General features: G+C 40.5%; 1 protein-coding gene across 1 annotated transcript in view; it reads left to right on the top strand.

The window, feature by feature from the left end:
• The window catches only part of LOC119483159 (thyrotropin-releasing hormone-degrading ectoenzyme-like), a 153,482-nt gene that overhangs the window by 119,029 nt on the left and 15,353 nt on the right, over nucleotides 1–19,100 (top strand). Inside the window, 5 exon segments of the mRNA XM_037761244.1 lie at nucleotides 4,594–4,659; nucleotides 5,205–5,383; nucleotides 12,535–12,623; nucleotides 14,056–14,189; nucleotides 14,315–14,370. Of these exon segments, the coding sequence (XP_037617172.1) occupies nucleotides 4,594–4,659; nucleotides 5,205–5,383; nucleotides 12,535–12,623; nucleotides 14,056–14,189; nucleotides 14,315–14,370 (524 nt within the window).

Below are 19,100 nucleotides of genomic sequence, written 5' to 3' on the forward strand. Positions count from 1 at the left end.
AGTGAAATTGAATCTAATCCAGGCGGCCACCTCTGGGTCTGAGAAGTGAAGCCAATGCTGAAATGCCTTAAACCTGCATTATTTCTAACAGCCAGCAGGGGCGACTCCTCTGGTTGCAAAATGAAGTCTGATTGTATAGAAGTATATGAGAAAATGAGCCTACTTCTCACTTGATTTATTACCTCAGTAAACATTGTAAACATGAGTTTATGGTCTCAATCGCTAGTTTCAAGTCTTCTTCAATACAGCATGATGTTCATTTAGTAAATTATGGTCCCATTTAGAGGCAAATAGACCATAAAGCAGGGGATGCTTTAGGGCGTGGCTACCTTGTGATTGACAGGTCGCTACCTCGGCGTTGTCCGGTTTGGGAGTTGTCCGTGTTTTCGTCTTAGAACTTTAACCCTTTCACAGTGAGTTTTCACTTCATCAAAGTTTATTACAACATTTTGGTCGCCTAAAAATGTCTTATTTAGCATTCAGTCGTACTTAGCTCCACTTTCTCGGGTCACTTCTGGTTCCAAAAAAACAGATAGCGACAGCCAAAAAGCAAGATGGCGACGCTCAAAAACCAACATGGCGACGGGAAAAAACTAAGATGGTGACGGACAAAAACACAGACAAAAACAAAGATGGCGGCGGAAAAAAGTCAAGATGGTGACAGACAAAATGCCGAACTCATGCTTTAAAATGGCAGCCCATAAATCAATGTCTTATACAGTCTTTGGTCTAATCTAATCCAAACATCTTTAACTCCCTTTCCTAAAACCTCCAAATTCCCTCCCGAAGGCGGTGGGTCTCAGAGGTTTAGGGATGTTTGCAGTGTGACAGCAGAACGTGAGAAAATTAAATTTCAGTTTAATGAGGTACCATAAATTCCTTGGAATAAAGTTTTTTTTTAGCTCTACAGCAGTTTACTTAGGGACAAGTTCAAAGTAGAATCCAATGAATTGATCCGTGGTGGAGAACGGCAGCTGGCTGTTGTACAAAGTGATGAAACATGAATCACGGAGAAAGCAAGAAGTAATTTGAGGCGACACTTTTTTTTCTTTTTTGGCAAATCTCAGCTTCATATTGATAGTCTGTTTTACTCTGGAGGTTTGTCTCATTGACTGAAACCACTAACGGATACAGCAGAGCAGATAACAACATCAGTGGTGTTAATGACAGAGCGCGCTGCATTATTTATTGTTCAGCTGTGTGTAGCTGCTAACTGGCTCTCTGATGGTTCACACTGGTTAATGTTAAATGTCATCAGAGCAGCAGAAAACAGTTTATTTTACAGAAAAGAAACACTTTTTTATCCACAAAAATTGGATGAAATCATTTGGCAGCTGCTATAAAAATGATGTCATATGATGTAAGGTGAAAGTGGGTTAAATGTAGTTTTTGTTCTGAATACAGGCATGGATGGAAATATGTATGAATCCTCTACACACACACACACACACACACACACGCACACACAGCATGTCCTAGTTTTCCTGCAGAGACTGTCAGTGACCTGGAACACACTGAGAACCAGATTCTATATAAACACTGCTGATCCAGCAGTAGAGAGTACTGTGTGTTACGGGTCCATATACAGTATGCTGAACATTACACCACACTACCTAATAAAAGCTTTAGTTTCAGTCCTCAGCTGCATGAAAAAAACATGTTGGGAAAATATTTTCTGCAGTAGTTCTTCAAAAAATATATAACATAACAACGAGGGCTGTCAAAGTTAATACAAATTCATTTTAACAGCACAAATTTCTTTAATTATTAACGGAACTTGTGATTTTGGGGTTGTATCGGGCTCAGTGTTAAAGCTACTGGTATCATATGAGACTAATCCATTAGTACCAACCATGTGATACTAGCTCGTCATGAAGAAGGTTAAATAACGCTCCAAACTTACGCTAAATTTTGATGAGGAAAAACTGTCATGGCCATTTTCAAAGGGATCCCTTGACCTCTGACCTCCAGATATGTGAATGAAAATGGGTCCTATGGTTTTGTGTTGTTAATTAACTTCCAGTCATATATATATACATACATTTGCATAAAGCAGCATATTTGCCCACTCCCATGTTGATAAGGGTATTAAATACTTGACAAATCTCCCTTTAAGGTACATTTTGAACAGATAAAAAATGTGATTAAGTTGTGATTAATCGGTATTAACATTAAATTAATCAAGATTAAATATTTTAATCGACTGACAGCCCTAAAGAAAATATATATTTTTTTAAATAGACTTTTGTATAAATTATCTAGTAAGTGTGTTATTATGAACTTAATTATACATGAACAAATCTAATTTCAACAAGCTCAGAGCAGACAAATCCTGGTGCACCCTTAAGGGGGGCCCGGACCCCAGGTTGGGAACCACTGCTACAACATTAAAGTACCCACGAGTGTTACCAATATTGGAAAGAAATGGGGGGCTCCACATGCTATACATATTGAACAATTTACATTTTAACAACCTCTCTTGGCCTGTCGTCCCTGTATAAACAGACACAGTTCAGCCCACGTTTCACAGATTTTTGGTCGTGGGACTGTGGGTCTCAGCTGAGTCAATCATAGCTTCCCAGTTGCTCTGATGAGCGCAGAATTTAATGTTTTTTTACAGCATTTTTTTAGGGCAAACGGTTCATTTTTGGCAAAAATTTAAACAAGACATGTAGGATAAAGTGATTTTAATGAAATATCCCTATTTGAAGCTTTGATTTTGTTGTTTTTCCTGACGGAGCCCAGAGGAGACCAGCTGGCTGCGGAAAAAAAAGGCAGAATTGGCCTGTTGGGGGAACGCGGATGTGTTGATGGAGAACGGAGGTCATTCTCAGACGAGATGAAAACAGTCCTCATCAACAGACAGGAGTCTTTCACCTCACGGCCGTTAATAATTAATTAGTTTTCATGAAATGATTATCCCTCGCATCCATCTGTGTCTTACAGAAGGCTTGTTATCAGTGTGGTTTAGGTGTATCATCATGCTGCTGAACCTGTTTGTATTTGGATCAGGATCACATTTCTATGTGTGTGTGGAGGTGTTTTATCTCTCGTCATGTCAGCTTTAGTGAACGTGAGACACACACACAGTGGACAGAGGATTAGAGCTCTCTCTCTGTAGGTGTCCTGTGTGATCTTCTACTACTCTCCTGCCTTTTCTAGTTGCAATATGAACCCGACCATCCACCAGCCTCCCCTAAAGCTTTTTATATACCTGATCCACTGCAGCGAGGATGACTTTTCCACCCGCTGCTGGAAACAGACGGGGATGAAACCAGACACAACCGTCACTGACGATTTACAGGTTGGAAACGAAGCCGCTGCGCCGCTAAGACTCTCTCCGGGTGCCTCGCAGGCTTCACCTTGTTCATTAGCTTAGAAAGTACAAGTTAGAGTTTGAAGTCAGAGCCCAAAGCCCTTTAGACTCTCTACTCAGGTAGCATTACTTGCTCGTCATGTCACTGAGATGGAAATTCACCATTTTCAAACACATTTAGATGCTTTGAAATATGTTCTCTTATGAAGACGTGCCGCTTACACAACCCTCTCGTACATATGCATCAAATTTGTTCTAAAGCACTATAACATTATACTAAAAGCAGGGCAATTGCATCAATGCAATTTGTGATTTTTACTGCTAGATGGAAGATACTGGTATCAAATTAAACTATAAAAGCTAATGAATCCATTGGTACCAACCATGTCATACTAGCTTGTCACGAAGGAGGTTAAATAACGCTCCAAACTTCTCTTGACCTCAGACCTCCAGATTTGTGAATGAAAATGGGTTCTATGGGTACCCACGAGTCTCCCCTTTACAGACATGCCCACTTTATGATAATCACATGCAGTTTTTGTGGATCCAATGAGCCCAACTGTATTCATGTGTGATGATGTTAGTCCCCATAGTAGACATTTCATTGTAGTGAAACTTGACCTCACTGTATAAAATGACCTGTGGTGACCTCTAGGATAATCACAGCCTCGTGAAACTTTACAGCCACAAACAAGAGACCTAGAACATTCAGAGGATGGATGGCTTTCCTAGCTAGATTGACAATAAGGGGTTTCTGAGCAGTTTACACAACAGAAGTGCTCGCCATCCAATTGCTTAAAAATGCAATTCCTGCAGAAATCTCTAAATGTCAAAAGTTTTTTAAACCAAATCAAAGCATGGCTTTTTCTATGGTGTTCCTCAAAGTCTTGGTGTCTTAATGTGGTATTTTGGAGGGATTATTGATCATTTTTATCAATTCTCCAGTGGTAAAAAAAATGGTTAAATTTAGCACCAAACCTGTGTAACAAATCATCCCAAAAAATTGCTGCAACAATTTATGAAACATAATAGAGCATGGGAATGACCATCATCAACTTGACACACAGTGCTGAGCTGCATCTCAAATTAATCGTCAGGTTCTCAGCTTTCAGATGATGTAAACCTCTTCTATGTGACATCTACTGCTGACCTGCTATCTCCCCCTAAAGGCCCCCTGTACTCCCTCTAAAAAAGACTAAAATGGGTCTATCAAATGATGTCATTTCCTGTCACATGGTGTGTTTAATCTCTGATCTGTTGTCTGTGTTTGTTTTCAGGATTATCTGCTGAGTCACATGTACAGCAACGCAGCCAGAGACGACCTGTGGAGCAAACTGACTCAGGTACCCATCTGCTTCTTTACCTGAGTTCTGTGTTTTAAACCAACCACCAGTCCTCCTCCACCTGGCTCAAAGGCTTCAGGGGGAGCAGCGTTAGTGCTTTGCTCTACAGCAGGTGGGTTTTAAACCTGTAACTGAGCATCATTCAGCCCTTCAGGGATTAAAGCAGCCAGACTGACAGAAGCTGTTAATTATTTAACGTACAGCCGTTTCTAATGAAGGCCGTAGAGACACTCGTTAAGACGGTGGCGAGGGGAAACTCCTGTTGCCATGGTAACGTGACTTGACAGGTGGAGGCGAGGATTGTTGTCCTGCACACAGGAAGCTTCTGGAGTCTGTTTGATTGGATTCATCTTCGTTAGTGATGTTCAACGGCTCTTTAACGAGTTGCCGGCCAATCAGAGCTCCAATTACCTCATTATTTCTCTAATTAAGTGACTTTGAGCTATATATTGATTAACTTTGATGATGGATGATGACCTAATTAATTATTTAAATCATCAGTGAATAATTTGTTAGTTAATTATAAGTAATTTTGTTTTGTCCAGGCCATGCGCTCAGAGGGGCGGGACATCGACATTGGACAGATGATGGACAGGTGGACTCTGCAAATGGGCTACCCCGTTGTGACCATCAGCAAGAACCAATCAGAGCAGCTCCCCACTCATTACATCACCGTCAGCCAGGAGCACTTCCTGTACGGGCAGGACGTTCGGAGCAACAACAGGTTAGAGTTTAAAATGTGTTTCATCCTGTAATCCTGTATTGTTATGACCTTTAACCAGTTAAATGACCACTTATGACATGCGTTTGTTATTATTTTGGGCATGCTGCGTTCAAAATGTAAACTAAATGGAGCCCCAACATCCAGATTTTTTGTTAAATCAACACTTCCTGCTTTCATTTCAAAATTAAAGCCCTCAAGTGTGTGGACAGAATTCCTTCATTTGTTAACGCTTGTTGAGGTTTTTATTCTGAAATATGTGCCGGATAGTGTTATAGAACATGCAGTGACTTGCAGAGCTCCATGAATGAATAAAGTACGGGGTTTTAATGGTGGATTATTACTATTATTAACAAATTACCACGTTTCTTAACCTTTCTCTGTCTAAAATAAATATAAACGACATTTATAATGAAATGAAATGGCCATTATGAAAGACAAACTCTATGTAGAAAGAAAGGGCTGGCAGCAGCAGCAGCAGCAACACTGCTGGCATGGATGCCACACGTGTGACATATGCAGCCATCCAGGGAAGCAGCCGCCACGCATTGCTGATGTTCCCTCTGTGGACAGAGCGTAACGCCAGGATCAGACTACACGATATTTTTGACAGTTATGATGGTCAGTATGTCAGATTAGACGATTGAGAGTCGTAAATTCTTGTCGTGACTTGGCTGCGACACATGACAGACTACACGTCGGTCCCCTGTTCCGACAATACACACTCTCCCGGCACCGCCGTCTCTAATATACGGGCTTTCTGGGGCTCAAGCCCCCGGGCCCGACCATGTAAAGAGGCCAACGGGGCTCCAGGGGAAAACAGTACAAATATAATTCACAGGGAGAAGCAAAAGTGGGCGCGCAACGGGATGCTCCATGCACAAAGATGCAACGGCGTAGGTGTTTTTGACCCAGACACAACCTAGATTGAATATCCTACCACGAGGTCTGGCAGCAGTTGCGCTGGGAAGATCCGGTGACATCATTCTGTATAATAAGTAGCCTTCTGTTTACAGCTGTGTGCGTCTGTGCTCAGCCGGTCAATTCACGGCCATGACGGAACATGACGTGAAAAGCAAAAAAATCAAAATCAAACATGCTAGACTTTCTGTCGGGACGGCGTGAGGCGTCCCAGACGCGGCGTCGGTTGTCGCCTACTATGACACACTACACAAGATAAAACGATTGATTGTCGCACACGACACTCATTTATCATTCCCGATCCGAGTTGACACCCTACGACGGCCGTGTCGGGCTTTAATCGGGCTGATATCATTTAGTCTGAACCGGGCATTACACTATGTCGTCCATCGTGGCATTTCATTGACGTGCTGTGACATAAATCCCCCCACCCCGTCCTTCTCCCATCATCCCAAGCGATCAGCGATCTTGAATAACCACGACTGGCCGATATGAAAATAGAAACAGCTAACCCTCCCCTGACCTTTGGTGTACTGCCGCCCTCAGGATGACCTTTACATGTTCAACTCTACCACCCGTACAGCTCTAAGAATAACTGTCCTGGTACCGGTACCGTCTCTAGAGAACACTAACCGGCCTTTAAACGGTCTTCACACACATCTGGTCATGATTTCATTAAGTCATTTACCGCTGAGACAATCCTCTTTGTTTCACACCTCAATAAGTCCGTCCTGCGTTTTCTACTGAAGAAGCACTTTTTTTCTTCACATTCTTTACATGATTTATATTTCATTTATATTTGATTCACGTGATGTTTTATTCACATGCTTCACAACCTCTGGAGATTATTCTCTTCACTGTTTTATCGACCCACTTTCTCCTCCATCAATACTTCATCAGCAACTTTCCTTTCTTTTTTTACCTGTTGTTCACTTCTTCTCTTCTCTTCCTGTCATGTTTTGTACCGTAGCTGACATTTACAATCACTCTGACCTACTCAGTTTCTCACCAAAAGTTTTATTTTATGTTTCCCTCCTCTTCTGTGCTCTTTTTTTCTTTCTTTCATCCGGAGTCTTTTGTGTTTTCGCTGGAGCTCAGAGTCGCTCCTGAGGTCTCGTCAGCTGATTATCTGAAGCTGTTTGTTGTAGGTGGAGCTCAGCTCTTTCTCTGGCGCTTGTTGAGTCTCACGGGGCTGCGTTCAGACACTCTCGGTGGTCCCGAGGCGCTCACCGACGCTTGTGAAGAGAAACTGTTGTTGTGCTTTTAGCCGAACTGTCAGTGGATCGAATCAGAGGCCGACGCTGCTGTTTGATCCTGCAGAGCTGCGTTCAGAAGCACAGCAGTGTCCCACAGTGTTACACGCTGTTGACTTAAACTCCTGATTTATTTATTTATTTGCTTTTTTATTTACATGCAGGGAAACAGAGCATTCTTGGAAATATAATGAAATATACAGAAAGAAATTGAAATATCACTGGAAAGCCGATGAGCTCTCTCAAACTGGTGGTGACACACTGGTACGATCGTCGGCCCGTATTGAAGCTGTCCAGTGTGTCTAAAATCCTTAAATAACTGCGCAACTAACAACTTTTCAAAGCTTGGATGGTTGGTTTCATACAAGGATCAATGTTAGGCCCCCATTTCTTTTTTGTTTTGTTTGTTTGAGCTTGTTTTTGAGGCATTTCTTTTAACCCTCTGAGACCCACAATAGAGCTGTTTTTGTCTTTTTCAGGGGGGTCTAGGGGTTCTTTAAGGGGATAGCAGGTCAACAGTAGATGTCACAGGAGAGGTGTACAACATCTGAAAGCTGGAAACCTGAAGATTAATATGAGATGCTGCTCAGCACTGTGTGTCAAGTTTGAGTATGATAGAAGTATATGATGGTTGTTCCCATGCTTTTTTATGTCTCATAAGTTTTTGCAGCTATTTTTGGGTTGATACCATTTGTTACACAGATTTGGTGCTAAATTTAAAAAAAATGTACCACTGGAGAATTGATAAAAATTATCAATTGTACCTCCAAAATACCACATTAAGACACCTGCTGTGATTTGGAATCAAAAACCTTTAACATTTTGGAAATTTCTGCAAGAATTGCATTTTTCAGCAATTGGATGGCAGGCATTTCTGTTGTATAAACTACTCAGAAACCCCCTTATTTTCAATCTAACTAGGAAAGCCATTTATCCTCTGAATGCTCTAGGTCTCTAGATTGTGGCTGTGAAGCTTCATGAGGCTGTGATTATCCTAGAGGTCACCACAGGTCATTTTATACAGCGAGGTCAAGTTTCAAATGGTCTCACTACAATGAAAAGTCTACTATGGGGACTAACATCATCACACATGAATATAATTGGGCCCATTGGATCCACAAGAGTCTCAGCTTTACAGTGAAACCCAATTTATGTAATTCAAGACTGTTTAGGGACCCCAGTATGCAGAAATATTCAAATACGCCATTTTAGAATAGGAGACAATAACACATTTATACTGCATATCTTGAGGTCAGAGGTCAAAGAACCCTTTGAAAATGGCCATGCCAGTTTTTCTTCGCCAAAATTTAGTGTAAGTTTGGAGCGATATTTAATGTCATTCGCAACAAGCTAGTATGACATGGTTGGTACCGATGGAGTCATTAGGTTTTGTAGTTTCATATGATACCAGTATCTTCACTCTAGCTGGAAAACTGAACCTGTTACAGCCTCTGAAAGACAGTAAAGTTGGTCGGGATTTCCTAAGTCTTGATCTCTCCCCGAATACATCAAACTAATTACTCACTAATTGCCATCTGTCCCTTAAAGAAAAGGAAGCTGGAAATGAAGCTTTTTTGTTTCAATAATAATCTCTCTTTTCAAACTTCCTGTTAAGGTGACATTTCAAACATCACAGTTTATTTTCTGTCAAACACTTAACATTCGTCTTTTCTTCCAGTTCCCTGGCGGTTTGAAGGAGACATTTCAAATGTGCGTCTTTTTTATTTCCTCAGCATCAAACAAAATGACGCAGCGAGGCAAATAAATGCTTTTTAAAGAAGCGAGCTGACAGAAACAGAGACAAGGAGAAACCAGAGGACAGCTAACGATAAGGTCGAGCTAATGATACTGAAAATAAATCAGAGGCAATATAAACACATCACCACTCGTCTCTGTGATTGTGACTAAAGAGAGAAGAGAAGGTTTGTCACCTGACACGTACACAGAGAGGTAATTGGAGGACGAGCGGCTGTGCGTTTGATAATACATTATTCACGAGTACAGAGAGGAGCAGTTGTAAGGAAGTTTATTTATATACTGCTTTACCTTTATAAAGCACATCACAGAGTGTTTGACGAACATAATTAAAATGCATAAAGCAGTGTGACATTAACACAACAAGACAAAACATAAATTTCTAAACTGGACATTAAGAAATGGAAAAACTCATTATTTTATTCTATTAAGATTGTTTCTGGTGCCAGAAGATTCATTTATGTGAGGTCTTTGACCAACAGCTTCTATTGAATCGAGGCTGAAGCAAGTCCATTTTGGGAAATCCTCGTTCTCTGTCTGAAGTGCAAATTATACGTTTTATGTCTGCCTAACCACGATGGTCATTTGTCATTTGTCATCTGGGGACTTCTATGGACATTTTAATATCCATAATCCCTTCAAGAAAAACATTTGACTCTAATATGTCAATAAAATGAAACAAGAATTCTGAACCTGGCTTTATCTGTTCAAAATGTACCTTAAACGGAGATTGGTCAAGTATTTAATACTCTTTTCAACATGGGAGTGGACAAATATGCTGTTTTATGCAAATGTATGTGTATATTTATTATCGGAAATCAATTAACAACACAAAGCAATGACAAATATTGTCGAGAAACCCTCACAGGTACTGCATTTAGCATAACAAATATGCTCAAATCATAACATGGCAGACTGCAGCCCAACAGCTGTCAGTTGTGTGTTGACAGCTTGGCTTGACTTGACTATGACTATTTTAGTATATTTGGAGAATTATTTAACCTCCTTCACAACAAGCTAGTATGACATAGTTGGTACCAATGGATTCATTAGGTTTTTCTAGTTTCATATGATGCCAGTATCTTCACTCTAGCTTCAAAACTGAGCCGCTACAACCTCCGAAGATTGCGTTAAAGAAATTAGTGGTGTTAAAACGAATTTGCGTTAACAGGTTATTATCACGTTAACTTTGACAGCCCCGATCACTTTGGTTAATGTGACCTTTTTCAACTAGCACTCGTCGATCCTGGAGAGTGAGTAACAGTACAAATTGAGATAAACTAGTATTTTCTTCAGCCATTGTTAAAAAAACAGCCAACAATACTTGCTAGCCAGCGTTAACTAACGTGTTCAGAGTATTATTCTGCCTCCACTTAATGCTCCGCCCACTAAACACTTCATCATGGTTATTAACAGTTTATCATGCTCATAATAGGCAGTTTGAGGGCGTGCCACTCTAGCCGTTATGCAAATGTGTTACTTGGTGACATCACCGCATTACGGAAGAAAAGGCGGGACTTCAATCGAGGCGTTTCAGGCAGTTCAGGAGCAGTGTTTCTCCATTTGGTGTGGACTCTGGGCTTTATAACATTGAAGACCTTGTACATGCACAAAAAACTATTTAACACACTGAAGGAAAAGCACAAAAACATAATAGTTCCTCTTTAACACTCTCACACTGTTAGAAAAATAAACCGCTTTCATTCTGATCAAATATTAATAAACACACTCTGCTGACTGTGTGTGTGTGTGTGTAATTGGGTTCCGCTCCTGTCCAACACGTTGATATAAATATCAGATTAAATACTCGGTTGCTAGGCAGCGGTATTGATCCACCGTTGCCTGGGGCGACGCATGGCTGTTATGGGATTGGTAAATAGGTATTTCTCTAGCTGATTGTGTTACAATGACCCCGACTATATATATATATATATATATATAAAAACACACACACACTCTCCTTAAATGGATGAATTGATCATAGTGTGTGACGCTGATTGTTCCATCTGTATTTAAAATCCACTTTAATTCAAGTATGAATCAGTTTTGAGTGTTTAATGGAATTTAAAGAGGATGTCTCACTTTACAGACTCGTATTAATGTCATTAGTGCTCACATACAGGATGTGTTGAGATTACAATGAGGCTGCTGTGTGTGCTTTAACAGCATCTGCTGGTCACTAACAAAAAGCATCAGGAAACATAATGAGCTCTTAACGTCGGTTCTCTCTTCACACACTATTAAGCTCCTTTCCCACTGGACAAAAAACACACTAAAGGCCCAGAAACACCAACCCAACTACAGAGAACGAGCGGCGATGAAGGCCGACTGATGTGATTGATGCATTAATGTGTAAGCAGCATTTTTGATGTTGTTGGTCATGTTTGAACAATTTAATGTAAAACAATGCATCATATTTTATAAGTTAATCATACAGTATGTTTTATATGTAAAATGAATCTGTAAATAGCTGTCAAATGAATGTAGTGGAGTTTTTTTGTACTTTCAAAATGTATGCAAATTAGAGAAGAAATAGGAGCAACATTTGCATCAGTTAAAGTGTTTTTTTACTGATTTACAGCTCAAAATGAAATGATGATATGATCCTTCAGCTCCTCTACGTTCAACATTTGGACTATAAAACACCACTTACGACGCCACTAGAACATACTTCTCACTTTTCTGATAACTCTTTATTCCACAGAGCTGAGTTCACTCCCACATCATCCATTCGTCTATCTTGCCGCAATTCAAAAACCACTTATCTCCTTAATGTCGGCGTCTCAGGAACTAAGAAAAACAGCCTTGTTTAAGCTCAGCCGTGATGCAATTTTGAGACACCCAATTGGTTTTTAAAAGGTTTTTATGAGTCTGATGGGGGGGGATCCACTCGAGCAGTAAAGGAGCATCTTTCATGCGATTTGAAAATATAGAAACTGACCGCCACTGGACAGCACATTAAACCTCTCGCTCTGAAGAAGACAATAACCCTCAGCTACTTCCACTTGACTGATGCTCGCCGACTGATGCAGCTATTACACTCTCACTTCCTCTCTCTCTCTATAACACAGTCGGTGTCGCTTGCTCCTCTTCCAGCCGACTGATGTTGACTGATCACCGCTGACCGCCGCTCTCCTCTCTAATGTCTCTCTATCTGATAACTGAAGCAATAAAACCAAATCCAATTCCACCGCCCATTACTGACATCACTCTCCCTCTCTGTAGTTTACAGTGGCAGGTTCCACTGACGGTCGCTGTGGGAAATACATCCAGTGTTTGTGCAGAGACCCTCATCTGGATCAACAACAAGACAGGTACAATGCTGCCGGTTTGCTTAAGATACTAAAACTGAGGTCCAACATCGTCTCCATAAAAGTTTATTTTACGATCAATTATCTTGTTACCTTGAGATAACAAGCCGTTATCTTGGGATTGTTTTGTTAACGGAGCAAACCATCCCATGATCACAAATTAATTATCTCATTATGTTGAGATATGTAATTTGTAGTTAATGGACTAAGAGAGGTCTTTCAGCAGTAGAAATAAACCTCCTTCTGCTTCTCTTTATGGAGAATAAAGCTCATACTAATAGAATGAAGTTTTGTTTTTTGGGGCGTAATAAAAAACTTTCTTTTTATGGAGCGTAAAGCTAATACTGCTTCTGTTTTTTGGAGAATAAAACTCTCTCTGGATCTGTTTTTTTGGAAAATAAAGCTAGTTCTGCTTTGTTTTATAGAGAATGAAGATATTTTGGAGAAAAAAGCCAAATATGGTTCTGTTTATGGACATTAAAACTCATTCTGCTTCTGGTTTTGGAGAAGAAAGCATTGTCTCCATCAGTTTTTGGAGAATAAAACTCATTTTCTGTTTTTATGCCTCCGTACCGGCGATAACCTTGGCCAGAGGCATTATGTTTTTGGGTTGTCCGTCCATCCATCTGTACGTACGTACATCTGGTCCATTCTTGTGAACACGATATCTCATGAACGCATGGGGGGATTTTCTTCAATTTTGGCACAAACGTCCACTTGGACTCTATGATGAACTAATTCGATTTTGGTGGTCAAAGTTCAAGGTCACTGTGACCTTACGTCTTTCCCATTCTTGTGAAATCTCAGGAAAGTCTTGAGCAAATTTCTTCAAACTGGCACAAATGTCCACTTTGACTTAAACATAAACTGATTAAGGTTTGGTGGTTAAATGTCAAGGTCACTGAGAGATTACATTAGTCAAATTCTTGTGATATCTCGAGCGCCTTGAGCGATTTCTTGAAATTCATATCCTAATAATGACAATTTCACACAAATGTCTAACAAGATAACATGATGAAGTGATGACATTTTGGACAGACATGGATGTAAACAGTAATTGTAGTTGAGATATAATGCTTGTTCTGTTTCTGTTTTTGGAAACTAAAACTCATTCTGGTGCTGTTTATTTTAGTGTTTTGTTGAACCAGTGCTGTTTGTATTGGGGAGAAACTGTTGATTAAAATATTGCTAACAGGACAGCGAGGTATCATCTGCATATCGAATGACTTTTAACCAACATCCTGGCCTTTTGGTTGAACCAGTGCTGTTTAGAGAAACTGTTGATTAAAATACTGCTAACAGGACAGCGTGGTATCGTCTGCATATCGGATGACTTTCAACTAATATCGTTAATTTTGGTTGAACCAAACCAGTGATTTTTAAAAGGAGAAATTGTTGAATAACTAACTGACTGATGTTTTCATTATTGTCTCAGAAACCCACAGGATTGGTCAGATGGACGACAACACCTGGTTGCTAGGCAACATCAACCAGACGGGCTACTTCCGTGTGAACTATGACCTCCAGAACTGGAAACTGCTGATTCAACAGCTCCACAACAACCCTGAAGTATGTCTGACAGTCTTTCTGACTGTCTTTCTGTCTGTTTGGCAGTCTCTCTTTCTGTTTAAGTCTGTCTCCACTCTCTTCTTTGTCTTTTTTACACCCTCTCTGTCTGTCTCACTCTTTCTCAGATCATCTCCGTTGGAAACAGGGCAGGACTTATTGATGATGCCTTCAACCTGGCCAGGTGAGTTGTCTTTTAACCAGAAAAAAAAAAAGTTTTAGTCTGGTTTACAATCCCCTCTTCAAAGACTGACAGAGTGGAACGGACAGTTCGTTATAGCAGAAGAAAGTGATATAACGAATTATCTGTTTCCTGTCCTCTCTCTCTGTTCCTGAGAGGCTCATCTGTCACTCAGAGGGAGAGTGCAGCCAGGCTGATCCATTGTTTCTGTCTGTTTCTGTTTGCTTTTAATTGCTTTGCAATAAGGAGTGTCTCTTTGTTGAACAGGATTGATGATATGTCTGCCTCCCTCAGATATGTCTGTTTTTGATGGGCTGAATGTTTTGAACGGACAGATGTATTTCAGAGTTGTCGCCATCTGTTTAGCCAGCAGGATCGAGAATGTGCTGCTGCACAGTCAGCTGTTTATATCCTGTATGTGAATTCAGCTAAGACCTGTGGATTTTCATACATACATTAACATTCACACACGAGGCATTGGGATGGAGCTTTGCCAGCGGGTGATCCCTCCGGCATCCACAACACCTAGATAAGAGCAGCTCTGTGGCTCAAGGATTAACACTGTTGCCTGGAGGGTTTTCCTGAGGCCTGGAGTTTCTCCTTTGCATTATTTTCCTCAGGTTCTTCCAACAGATGTGCATGTTTAGCAAATCTGCCATTGCCACGGCCAAGGTAGTCGTCAAACTGTGGGTTATTCTCATATTTTTGTCCATCATGACTATTCATTCATCATCCTTAGTGTAGAGATTTGGGAGACTCAAGCAAGCACTTTGTTTTTGAGTCTGATTGAAAGTTTTTGTTTATTTTTAAGTGGAAGTTGATGAAAACTACACAGATAGGGTGTTTCCCTGGAACTTCCCTGCAGTGGTTCCAGGAACAAGAACCTTTTCAGGAATTCTGAACTTTACCTTCATTTCATAAGGTAGCACTGGGTGCCGTTATCGTAGGGTGATGGGTGGACATTTCTTGTAATGTTTATTGACGGTAAAAGGTTGTTAACTTCCCAACTACTTCAAAAACAGAGTGTGTGTGTGAACAAGTAAAGTAAATGAGTAAGTGAAGGAGAGAAATAAAACTTTATCTGCTGATTGTTTCATGTCGGTTACGTTCTAAAGCAGGAATAAATAACCATCAAACATTCAGCAGATCGTCTACTGACACTTTGGAGTTTTCAGTCTCCATTCAGTGCATCCATTCAAACATCAGAGTCACGCAACAATGAATACAAAGAAAATTGTGAAAATTGCACTTCAGACGCCATCAGTCATCGGCCTCATTTGATTAAATCTTAAAAGTTCTTGAGGTGCTACACAAGTTGTAAAAAGAGACATTTTGTTCCTAGTTTAATTTCTTTAGTTCCTGGAGCTATTTGGTCAAAAAGGAGCTTGTCATATTGTCATATTTTTGCAATTCAGAAACTTGCAGACACAAATCATGTTGTGGCATTCACTCCTAGAATATCTCTAAAGCATGCACATAAGCTAAATTGCAAGCGAGCCACAATGATTGAGTTATAATGGACAAAAGTAAGTAGACAAACAGCAGAATTTCCCTTTAAGCTCAGCACTGTTCTCAGAGCTGCGGTCGGTAGAAGTGTCGTCCCACAGTGACAGGATCCCATCTGGCTCTGTGAGATGACCATGAGTCGACTACCTACGGAAAAGAGATTGAAAAACAGCCCGAGCCAGACGGAAACAGTGTGATGAATGAGCGATGAGCGAGGAGAGAGAGAGAGAGAGGTAGAGGAGGGTGGCGTTCCTCATCGTCATGTTTTCAGCCTCAAGCTTTCTGAGCACTGTAACCAAAATCTACTCTGACACCATCCCTATAACTCAATCTACCCCCTTCTCCCTTCCCTCTTCCCGTATCTCGCAGCCATCTGTCCTCTGTCATGTTGAATGAGCAACAGCTAGAGACGACTGCAGTGTCGTCCTCTTCTCCAGTGTGTGTGTGTTCATGAGTTATAGGAGCTCAGCAGGAGGTTTCCATCTGTACAGAAAGAGAAACACATACTACACATCCATTAATATTCACCCTGACAGCAGGAGACGCTCTAACCTCAGCCTGCATCCGTCGCTATGGTAACACTGAACATCACTACGCCACGTAGGAAGACACAATGAGGTGGTTTTGTTTTACCATGAGGTTTTTGTAGTCCTCATAGTAGTTCAGAGACATTTTTAAAAAATGAATTCACCCAAATTACAATCCTCAATTTTGACTGGTTTTATTGAACCTACCCATTTACTCAAGTACTGTACTTAAAATGTCGAGGTACTTGTACTTTAGTATTTCCAATTCATGATACTTTATATTTCTACTCCATTACATCTCAGTGGAGATGACCTCCTAGCAGCAACACTTTCAGTCCCAGCTCTGGTGAGCCTCTATAGAACGCTAGCCGGGCTTTAAACTGTTCGTTTCTGTTCACAGCAAGACAGCAAAATGCACGAGGAGATTATAGATTTTCAATTTTCCCTCTCATTTACAGTCTCTGTGTGTGTATGTATGTGTGTGCGTGTATGTGTGAGTGTCTCTCTCCCAGTGTTGTCGTCTTAACGAGCTCATTAACTCGTTAACATCGTTAAGGGCCAGTTAATTGTTTGTCCATTAGCCATTTGCAAGGCTCAGTGGAGAGCTAACGAGGGACTGCTGCGGTCACACACACACACACACAAAGAGAAAGAGAGGCGACATCCATCACCGTTTTAGCGCACACTCACACAGACAGTCATTTATTACTGCTAAACTGCTTCTAAACCAGCTCCACAGACTCACACAATGCCGCCGCCACCAATCAGGACTTAGTGCCGCGTGGATTGCTCACGTCTCAGCCAATCAACTGCGAGCAGAAGAACAATAACTAGCAGCTTCTCCCCCTGCTCGTAGTGCTTAACTCGGCTCAACACATCCAGGACCTCTCAGAAACTGATCTCCATCTTTTATCAGCTGATTTGTTCGTCACTGATGAATTTATCACACGTTAACACAAATTCGTTTTTAATGCTACTAATTTAATGCAATGGATCGTTCAGAGGTTGTAGCGGTCTCAGTTTTAAAGCTATAGAGTGAAGATACTGACATCATAGGAAAATAGAAAAACCTAAGGAATCCATTGGTACCAACCATGGCATACTAGCTTGTCATGAAGAAGGTTAAATAACGCTCCAAACTTGGCGAGGAAAAACTGTCATGGCCTTCTTTTCAATCTTTTAAAATTGAAAATCTCAGAAAAGCTTAAAACTTTGACAAGTGCAAAATCTGAGAAATAAACCCCTACAAAATCCAGAGAATTCATCATTCATCATTCTGAAACACCTAAAACCTGTGGTATTCTTAAAACCTTTAAAGCAATTTTTGGAAATATGCTTATTTGCTTTGTTTCTGAGAGTTAGATGAGTGGTTCGTTGTCGAAGGAATATTTTTTGGCCGAGTATTTCTTGGGAGTCTTGTCGTCCAGCCCAGTCGCGCAGCAGTTTGTAAAATAGTCCCGAAATGTAATGTATTGATTTGTGTACATAGACACGAATTTCATATTTTTTTCACGATTGTCAGCACAAAATCAATTTGTATGTAATCTATGTAATTGTGAACCGGGAAGTATAAAGAATGGTGTATCAAAAAACACCACACTTTCACCCAGGAGATCAATGTTCGTGTCCCGTGTGAAACCAGAAGGAAATGTAGATTTATTTGTTTTTTTAAGTTACGCAACTTTCCGCATTATTTTAACGCAAACTGCGATCTTTTCCTAAACCTAACTAAGTAGTTTGTTGCCTAATCCTAACTAAGTCGATCTATTTCTAAACCTTAGTAGTTTTATTTTGAAAAAACTGGAGAGGAAATTGACACCTGCGTCACATGTTGCTGGACATTTTTATAGGAAAATGCATGAAAAAGACGTTGTTGAAAGTCGTGCTGAACGTCACGGAAAAAAGAGAAATTAGTGTCTATGTACACGAATCAAATAGATAATTTTTTTTCACAAACTGCCGTGTTACTGGTCCCGGCCACGAAATAGTCCCACACATATGTTAACCGCCTGTAAAATTTGTGTACGGATTTAACACACAAGATATGAGGTGTTAATTACCAAGCTTAAGAAGTGCTGGTAGACGTAGTTTTGAATTTTGCATAAAGCCCAGCTATCTGTTTCCTCTCTGTTTCAGGGGCGATTCCAGGATTTTTTTAAATGAGGTAGCACCAAGAACCAGTCAGGGTGGGCCCATGGGAAATAATTTAAGAATAAAAACAGCTTTGAAAATTGACTTTGGGCATGGTTTTCAGGCTCTTGTGCAGGGCCCTGTGCCATAATACAGATGGGATTACATGAAAAAGTGGCACTGCACAACACCTGGAACCGCCCCTGGTACTAGAATGAATTAATATTCTGTATTTTTTAGGGGTTTATTTCTCAGTGTTTTTCAGGATTTTCCAAGTTTTGCACTTTCACAATTCACCGTTTTAGATTGTAGACAGCACAGAGAGATAGAAAACAGAAGGGGAACATCGTACTTGGTGTGCATTGTACATCACTCAACTATAGATCACTTTTTCCTCTGCGAGAACGGAGACATAAAGAATTGAAATAGGAAGAAAAAAAAAAAACCTCCACAGAAAATAAAAAGACAGACGGCTGTTGCCGTGACAATGGATCACATGCGAACACATGGCATGTGGCGTGACGGCGTTAACGTCTTAAAAGATGAAAACCGATCGAAGGGGCTGGATGC

The sequence above is a fragment of the Sebastes umbrosus genome, chromosome 23 (genome assembly GCF_015220745.1).
Source record: "Sebastes umbrosus isolate fSebUmb1 chromosome 23, fSebUmb1.pri, whole genome shotgun sequence".
Lineage (NCBI taxonomy): Eukaryota > Metazoa > Chordata > Actinopteri > Perciformes > Sebastidae > Sebastes > Sebastes umbrosus.